The sequence below is a fragment of the Vipera ursinii genome, assembly GCF_947247035.1.
Source record: "Vipera ursinii genome assembly, chromosome: 10".
Taxonomy (NCBI): domain Eukaryota; kingdom Metazoa; phylum Chordata; class Lepidosauria; order Squamata; family Viperidae; genus Vipera; species Vipera ursinii.
In genome coordinates this window covers 9910737-9919657 of record NC_139520.1, presented here as the reverse complement: position 1 = coordinate 9919657, position 8921 = coordinate 9910737, and the positions used below count along the sequence as shown (strand labels likewise).

At 41.1% G+C, this 8921-nt stretch overlaps 1 protein-coding gene across 3 annotated transcripts in view; it reads left to right on the top strand.

Annotated features, from left to right (window-relative positions):
- The first annotated feature begins 459 nt into the window (after nt 1-459).
- Nucleotides 460-8921, top strand: part of WWOX (WW domain containing oxidoreductase) — a 554700-nt gene continuing 546238 nt past the window's right edge. For all 3 annotated transcript variants that reach the window (XM_083370591.1, XM_083370592.1, XM_083370593.1), the window contains exons 1-2: nt 460-518; nt 1172-1227. In XM_083370591.1, the coding sequence (XP_083226717.1) occupies nt 1181-1227 (47 nt within the window). In that variant the 5' untranslated portion in view covers nt 460-518; nt 1172-1180. The remainder of the gene's footprint in view (nt 519-1171; nt 1228-8921) is intronic.

Sequence of the window (8921 nt, the reverse complement as noted above, 5' to 3'; positions counted from 1 at the left end):
ATCCTGAAGAATGTGGCTTGACGTGTTTGTAGTTATCCTGCCATCACCCAAACCTTGGAATGAGATGCAAAAGCTAAAAGATACTAGTAGAGCTATCATGGGAATGAGAAAATAAATTATGAACCGTAATCTAGAAATACCAGTAGGAAGCCAGTTTGGGATAGTGGTTAAGGCATCAGGCTGGAAAAATACCATGACTATTCAGACCTGCGTTAGCCACAAAGCCAGCTGGTTGACTTTGGGCCAGCTCCTGTCTCAGCCCCAGAAATGAGACAGTGATAAATTCACTTGCAAAAAACCTTGCCAAGACAACTTCAAGGACTTGTCCAGCCAGTTGCCATTAGTCTAAAACTGACTTGAATGTTCATATACACACAGGGACAAATCTTGGTGGACCTTCATTGTGAAAAAGCATTTTTTTTTAAAAAAAAAATATGTTTTCCAATTCTTTTAGTCATTTGGAGGAGAGAACTCAATGGGATCATCCAAAATCTGGAAACGGAAAAGAGTTGCTGGAGGTTTGTATTCAGACTTTGCTTGTTAAATTTATTTTATTTTTAACCTTTCTGAACCACCCATCTCTCTCGGGGAGGGATTCCACAAAGGGGGGGGGGGAACATTGCTAGTAATTCTTGTATGACCAAGCACAAGTTATTTGATTTGATTTATTTTAATATTGTGCTGCTGCATAAGCACTTCAGAAGTTGCTCTTTATGCATTTTAGCTTTAAATAGCTACAAGCTAAATATCTACAAGTGGTAGAACATCCGAGTAGAAGCTACTTAGAATCCAGCATTTCCAAGAGGGTGGAGAGCTGGAAGCTAAAACAAATTGCTTTTCTATGGCATCCTCTCTCCTCCGATAGCCACCATAGAAACACGGTCATCTTGCATGATTTGATGTGTTCACGCGCTGCAGATTACTCAGTTTGACTTACAAACCTTGTGCAGATGGCTTGTTTTGGTGTGCACCCGGAACAAAATGTCAGTTACAGCAGGAGTGGTTATATTGTTAGCGAGTGGAAACATTTCTTGTTTTTGTTGGCTCTCCAATACCCTGTGGTTTGTTTACCCTACTCTGTTCCAAACAACAAAGAAATTTAGGCCTTCTCCTTGAACTGATGAAAGATTTAAACTCCAGCACTGACTGAAACGGCTCCTTCTCCTTCTAGACTTACCGTATGGGGGAACAGGAGACAGATGAAAATGGACAAGTCTATTTTGTGGAGTAAGTTGAAATTCTTCTGAATGCTTTTGCGGGATCGAGAGGCAGTGGGTTAAGGACAGTGGCCTCCAAACTTGGCAACTTTAAGACTTGTGGACTTCAGCTCCCAGAATTCCTCAGCTAGCCAAGTCTTAAAGTTGGTAAATTTGGAGACCCCCCTGGACTAGAATGATGGAGACTTAAATTATCCTGTTATGGAATGTACTGGAGAGCATTGGGCCTGTCCTCCTGTCTCAATTCGGCTTCCTTCAATGGATGGTTGTGAGAAAAACGGGAAAAAAGAACCTTTTCCCACGCAGGATAAACATCAATTAATTCACCTGTTGACTTATTATCTTATCTGGGTTTTTAATAGTGGTTTTAATGTGATTGAATCTTTGCTCCTTTTTAAAAACATTTTTTGTTCTTCCTGTTTTTCATTGTTGAGAGCTGCCAGAATCATATATATATATATGAAATAGACAGTATACAGATTGAATAAATAAGAAGATTTATTGCTTAGGTAAGTAAAGGTAAAGGTTCCCCCGCACATACGTGCTAGTCGTTTCCGACTCTAGGGGCCGGTGCTCATCTCCGTTTCAAAGCCGAAGAGCCAGCGCTTGTCCGAGGACATCTCCGTGGTCATGTGGCTGGCATGACTAGACGCCAAAGGCGCACGGAACGCTGTTACCTTCCCACCGTAGTGGTCCCTATTTTTCGACTTGCCTTTTTACGTGCTTTCAAACTGCTAGGTTGGCAGAAGCTGGAATGAGTAACAGGCGCTCACACTGCTACACGGCACTCAGGATTCGACCTGCCAAACTGCCGACCGTCTGATCGACAAGCTCAGTGTCCTAACCCGCTGAGCCACCATGTCCCTTATGGATTTATTGCTTGCTGGAATCAAAAGAAGTGATAGAGCAGGGTCTATAAAGGTGTTTTAGAAAATGACAGTCCTGGATTTAAATATTGCCCTGCATATAGAAAAAGCAGGAAGAGAGAGAGAGAGAGAGAGCGTGTATGTTTTTTTTTCCTGCTATGCACTTGGAGGTATGATAGCTATCAGAGACTTTAATCTGCGGAGCTTTTCTCTACAAACGAGCTTTGATTTAACTTTTGTAGGTATTTCTTTTGGCTTTGTTTGGTGATGTTGCAATGCAATGGGGTTATTCAAAATTAAAAATATGTCATGAAGTGGAGAAGGAGCAATGTAGTAATGAACACATTTTATTTTATTTTATTATTTTATTTTATTTATTTTATTTTATTTGGAAACTTACAACTTTTGCTTCAAGTCCGACATTTAGAGAGTTCCGGGCTAAGTTACAGTAGCAGATACTTTTGCAGAAATTCTTATGTCTGTTGTTTTAACTCAACAAGCCATGGGAAGACCTTGAGCTAGTTACCATGACAGCTGTTGCCAGAGTAGACTTTTAATAGTTTGATAGACTAACTTAGTGTAATTTCAAATACCGTAGTTTCCGGCGTATAAGACGACTTTTTAACCCATGAAAATCTTCTCAAAAGTCAGGGGTCGTCTTATTCGCCGAGTGCTGAAAATTTAGGGACAGGGCTGGCTGGAAAACCTGGAGCGGATCTCTCATTTAGTCTGCGCAGGGAAAGCGGGACCAATTAGAGAAGAAGCTGCAGTCTGTGATTTTTTACAGGCTGGGGTCTGGGCGTCTTTCCTTCTAAAGTTGAAGAGCAGCTGTAGTATATCCCAACTTGAAAGGCAGGTGGGGAAGGCAGCAGGCAGAACAGCGGCTTAGCTCTAAGGACACATTTGACTCAAGAACTGGGCGGGCGGGCTGGAAAACCTGGAGCGGATCTTCCATTTGGTCTTTTTTTTTAAAAAAAATCCCATTTATATCCTGCCCTTCTCCGAAGACTCAGGGTGGCTTACAATTTAAAGCACAAATCAATGTGCTTAGCAATAGCCTTCATTCTGTGTATATGCCTGTTTATTAGGGCTTTCACACACACCCCAGCAGCATTGTTACAAAGTCAGCTTATTGCCCCCAACAATCTGGGTCCTCATGTTACCTACCTTGGAAGGATGGAAAGCTGAGTCAACCTTGAGCCTGGTGGGATGTGAACCTGCACTAATTGCAGGCAGCTTTTGTTACTTAAGGCTCTGCGCAGGGAAAGCTTTAGAGTGAATTAGGAAAAGTTACAATTAACCAGTGGAACAACCTGCCTCCAGAAGTGGTGAATGCTCCAACACTGGAAGTTTTTAAGAAGAGACTGGACAGCCATTTGTCTGAAATGGTATAGGGTTTCCTGCCTTAGCAGGGGGTTGGACTAGATGACCTCCAAGGTCCCCTCCAACAACTTCTTCTTCTTCTTCTTCTTCTTCTTCTTCTTCTTCTTCTTCTTCTTCTTCTTCTTCTTCTTCTTCTTCTTCTTCTTCTTATTATTATTATTATTATTATTATTATTGTTATTTAATCCACTTGCACTGTTTTATGTTTACATGTTTGATGACAAACAGCCTTATGTTTATAAGTGACAGTTTTCCTACTAAGCACCTGCATGTCATAAGCATTTGAATTAAAATTACCATATTAAAATCAAATCTGATGTTTTTTAATTTTTATTTGGTGTGTGTTGGAAGAGGGGTAGTCTTATATGGTGAGTATAGCCCAAACCCTATAATTTAACAGGAAATGTAGGGGTTCGTCTTATACGCCCAGTCGTCTTATACGCCGGAAAATACGGTACTTCCATGCCATTAAATTCCTCTTGGTTTGCAAAACAGGAAGTTTGAATGGAAGCTAGGAATTTGACTTTCAGTCGATTAGGAGCTACTTATTCGTTATGCTAGATTTAAGAATTAGTTAAAACTCATTTGGGGTGAATCAATCAGTAGGGAAATAGACGTTTTTAGGTTTTCTCCCCACCTGCTAGAAGCAATAGAGGAAAACACTGTCAGGAGAAGCCATTTCTTTCTTTTTTATCTTTTAAATTGCACCAAGTCATATACTGTTTTTTAAAAAATTCATACTTCATGTTTTCACAACAGTTACATTTAAAACCTATTGCTGCCTTCAAGGTATTTTTTTACAGCAAACAACCGTATACCCCCCCACCCCCAATAAAAACCCTCTTCCAAATAAATGTGTATTGTGTTAGTATAGAGCAGGGGTGTCAAACTCAATTTCATTGAGGGCCGCATCAGCATTGCGGTTGCCCTCAGGGGGCCGGGTGGGTATGGCCAGGGTGGGCATGGTCTACTGGGTGGGCGTGGCTAAAGTGCGTATGGCCTACTGGGTGGGCATGGCCAGCTCTGCATCGTTCGCATCAAGGGTGCCTATGGGGGCCTGGGCAGGAGTGGGACAGATCTGAGGGTCTCTGGCAGGAGGAGGGTCTCTGGGCCAGGGCCAAGGCAGTGGGGGCCGTTCCCTCACTGTTTCCAGGATGGCTTCGCGGGCCACATGAAACCACTTCGTGGGCCGGATCTGGCCCCCGGGCCTTGTGTTTGACATGTCTGGTGTAGAGAATGAGATAACCACAATGCAGGAATGTAAGGGCTGTTAAAGGAGAAGAAATAAGAACATATCCCGAGAAAATCTGAGAAAAAACCTCCCTCAAAATCTTGCATTGATTCTGTTTGGCATAAGAAGGAATAAAGAAAAAATTAGCAAGCTTTCACAGTTACGTTATTCTGCCCTACAACAGTCAAAGAGCATTCCTATAATTATTGTGTTGCCAGTTTCCTGACTGGGCCTACCTCAGGGCTCTTCAAACTTGGCAACTTTAAGACTTGTGGACTTCAACTCCCAGAATTCCTTTGCCAGCCAGGAGTTGAAGTCCACAAGTCTTAAAGTTGCCAAGTTTGAAGACCCCTGGCCTAGCTTGAAGACTGACAGTTCAACGATCTTTAAGGTTAGAGAAACATTTTAACTGTAAATGTAGGTAGCATTGCACAAAGTTTAAAAAGTTGCTTTCATTTATTAAGGCTCCTTCGGGAGCTCAACATAGTTATTGCAGACTTTCTCTTTTGTCCTTAAAACATTCTTTGAAGATGGCTAATGGTTGCTTGCACAGTGCCACGGTCTGTTTTATCCTTGGCTTGCACGAATGACCTCACAGGTTTTGGGTGCCCGTGATTGGGTGTACAGGTAGTTCTCAACTTAAGGCCACAATTGAGCCCAAAATTTATGTTGCTAAGTGAGAAATTGGTTAAGTGAGTTTTGCCCCATTGTACGACTTTTCTTGCCACATTTGTTAAGTGAAAATGCTGCAATTGTTAAATTAATAACATGGTCGTTAAGTGGATCCGGCTTCCCCATTGACTTTGCTTGTCAGAAAGTTGCAAAAGGGGATCACGTGATCCCGGGACAAAGTAACCGTCACAAATGTGAGTCAGTTGCCAAGCATCCGAATGTAAATCACGTGGCCATGGGATGCTGCAGTGTGAAAAATGGTCATAAGTCACTTTTTCCAATGCCGTTGTTACTTCAAATGCTCACTAAGTGAACTGTTGTAAACCGAGGACTACCTGTATTCACACACTAAGCCCTAAACCATGGAGAACTGAGCTAACACATTAAACCAAAACTATGCTATGGTTTAGTGCAGGGGTAGGCAACCTGGCCTCTTTTGTGACTCATGGACTTCAACTCCCAGAATTCCTGAGTCATCAGGAATTGTGGGAGTTGAAGTCCATGAGTCATAAAAGAGCCCAGGTTGCCTAGCCCTGCTTTAGTGTAATCATCATTGAGCGTGCAGCTAATGAGTAGGCTAGCTTGGTTGTTCAACAGGGAGACATTGGTGAAGCGGGCACAGCAGTGCCTGCATTTTCTGTGTCACATGAGAGAAGTGCATCTTTCCCCCCCTGTCCTCACCACTTTCTATAGAGGGACAATTGAAAGCCTCCTGTCATATGGCATTTCTGCCTGGTTTGGAAGTGTCTCTGCTTTGGGCAGGAAGGTGGTGCAGAGAGTGGTGAGGATGGCCGAAAAAGATCATTGGCGGTTCCCTCCCTCCCATCCAGGACATGGCACAGAAGCATTGTTTGAACAGGGTCCACAGGATTGCCTGGGACGCTACGCATCCTCTTCACAACCTGTTTTTCTTGTTACCTTCTGGGAGGAGGGGGCTTCGAAGGAGAACATCCAGATTCAGCCACAGTTTCATTCCATATAGCATCAACCTTGTGAACTCTCACGTTTCCTCTTTCCGATATGTATTCAAATTAGACAGTGATTAATATATATATGTGTATATACATGTATGTGTGTAGGGGTGCGTGTGTGTGCATGTGTGTGAGTGTATAGCATATATGTGTGTTATGTATGTGTTTGGGTAGATATATACTTTCTTTTGAGAGCAGGCGACAGAATTTCATTTTTAATGTTGGGCCAGTGTGCTCACAATAAAAAAAAATGACAATAAAGGTTATCTTACCTAATTGACCAAAATAAGCTTTAGAAATGAATGGGGATTTAGATCTAAGTTGTCACAGAACTAGTCCAGTGCTTTTTAACACAGTTTATTGCTTTCTGACTCTGAGCCATCTCTAAGCTTTCTGTTGAGGGAGCTAAGAGGGACTAAAAGAACAGATTGTTGGAATAAGACTTTAGACTTGTGGATTTAGAATGAAAACAACTCAGCAGAGGAAACATGGTTGAGAATAAGTTACAATAGTAGGTGTTAACTATTAGGAAGACGTTCTGTTTACCATGTTTGTTAGTACAACAGGTCAAGTTTATTTTTTTTAAAAAAACACTGTATAATAGTAACAGTGTATGCATATAAATTAAATAGCAACATAAGAATGTAAACTACTCTTTTTCTTCAAAGAAGTGTTAACTGATATTTTTGAAGTGTAACAGAATGACAAGAAACAAATCCTCTTAAAAGTATGCGCGTTTACTTTCTATTAAAAGTAATGACAAGGAAAATATATGTAACACTATTAGGTTGCCTCTGTTGTTGATTAAATCCTCTGCTGATACATTTTGTTAAGATGAAATAAGTGTGCAGCCCTTTTGCATATTTCTGTCTGCCTTTATAACAGACACTGGGGTTTGCCAGTGTATGCTGAAATTATTAATTACTTTCTTCTGCCTTGCTGTGAAGAAGGATTAAGAAGTTGCAAGGCAAGGCAAAACAATAAACTCATGAAATCCAGGACAAGTGTTTAAAAATATTAAAAGTGATGAAGCACTGGTTTCAAAGACTAAGCAAAAAATAAATGTGTCTTGATGCCTTTTTTTATATAAAAGAACCTGGAAGGGTGAGTGTGAACTGTTCCTTTAAAGGAGGTCATCCTACAGCTTAGAAGTGACACAAAATAAGTCCTCTTCCTTAGTTTATGGAAATGGGCCTTTAAAAGTGGAGAGGTTATAAATAGGCAGCCAGATTTTTCCATTTTTTTTATTGGGCAAAAGCTGGCCAAAAACTTAAATAATTTATATTATACCAATAGAGGAGAATATTTGTAGCTTGGGATTGAATTGTGGGGGTTCCTTGGTACTCTGAGCTTGGCTGTTTTCTTGCAAAAGTTTCATCACCCAATTAGGTAACATCATCAATGCACTGGTGATGCTACCTAGTTAGGTAATGAAATGTCTGCAAGAAAAGATCCAGGCTGAGAAGAGCACCGGGGACCCCACAATATATATTATGTTTAGATTCTCGGAGGTTACCAAGCTCAGAGGGCACCAGGGACCCCTCATTTCAACCCTGAGCTTCAATTAGTCTCCTTTATTGGTTTAGACCAGAAGTCTCCAACCTTTTGGGCACCAGGGACCGGTTCCGTGGAGAAAGGTTTTTCCACAGACCAGAGAGTGCATGGTTTGTTGGCATGCTGCAGCCCAGTACAGTCCACGGACCAGAGGTTGGGGACCCCTGGTTTAGACTATCCTTTTTGCATATATTTTTTTTTAAAAAAAGGAATTTGAGGAAAGAATTTGTTTTGCCTGATATTCTCTACATACAGTGGCACATTGATTAGAATGCAGTATTGCAGGCTAACTGCGCCCACTGCCAGGAGTTCGATCCTGACAGCTTAAATTTGACTCACCTTTTCTATCCTTCCGAGGTGGGTAAAACGAAGACCCAGTTGGGGCAAAATGCTGACTCTGTAGACCACTTAGAGAGGGCTGTAAAGCACTGTATATAAGTCTAAAGTGCTATTGCTATATAATCTAATTCTACACCCTCACAAAGCCACACCTAAGTTTTATTTAAATTAGAAGCTTTTGTTTTTGGAATGTTAAAGCTGACTTGTTAAACAGCCTTAAGAAATGAGACGTCCTGTTGGAAATTTAGAAACATTTTCATACACTGTGAGAAGTTACTCAGCATAGGAGCCGTAGCAAAAGGAAGACTTGTGTTCATGTAAGTAGTTGCTGTGTTGCTTTGATTTAACCAAGGTTGGGTATCCTAAAGTGACAACTGGATTTTTAGATCATGCAAAAGAGATGTGTGATTAGAAGCTTTCTGTGAAGTTTTTTGTTTTGTTTTGTTTTTGAGTTTCTCCTTCCAGGAACTCATTGTATTTTTAATCATTTTTGTTGACTCACACTGCATTTTTATACCAAGACCTCTCCTGAAAAATTGCAAGATGGTTGTCATTGATGTAGTTGTTGTAGAGATCTAAATTAGATAGCTGATCTTTTTCCTGACAGCTAGAACAATTAATCGGTGGAATGACTTGCCTTCAGAAGTTATAGGTGGTCCGATGCTTTTTAAGAAGTGATTGGACAGCC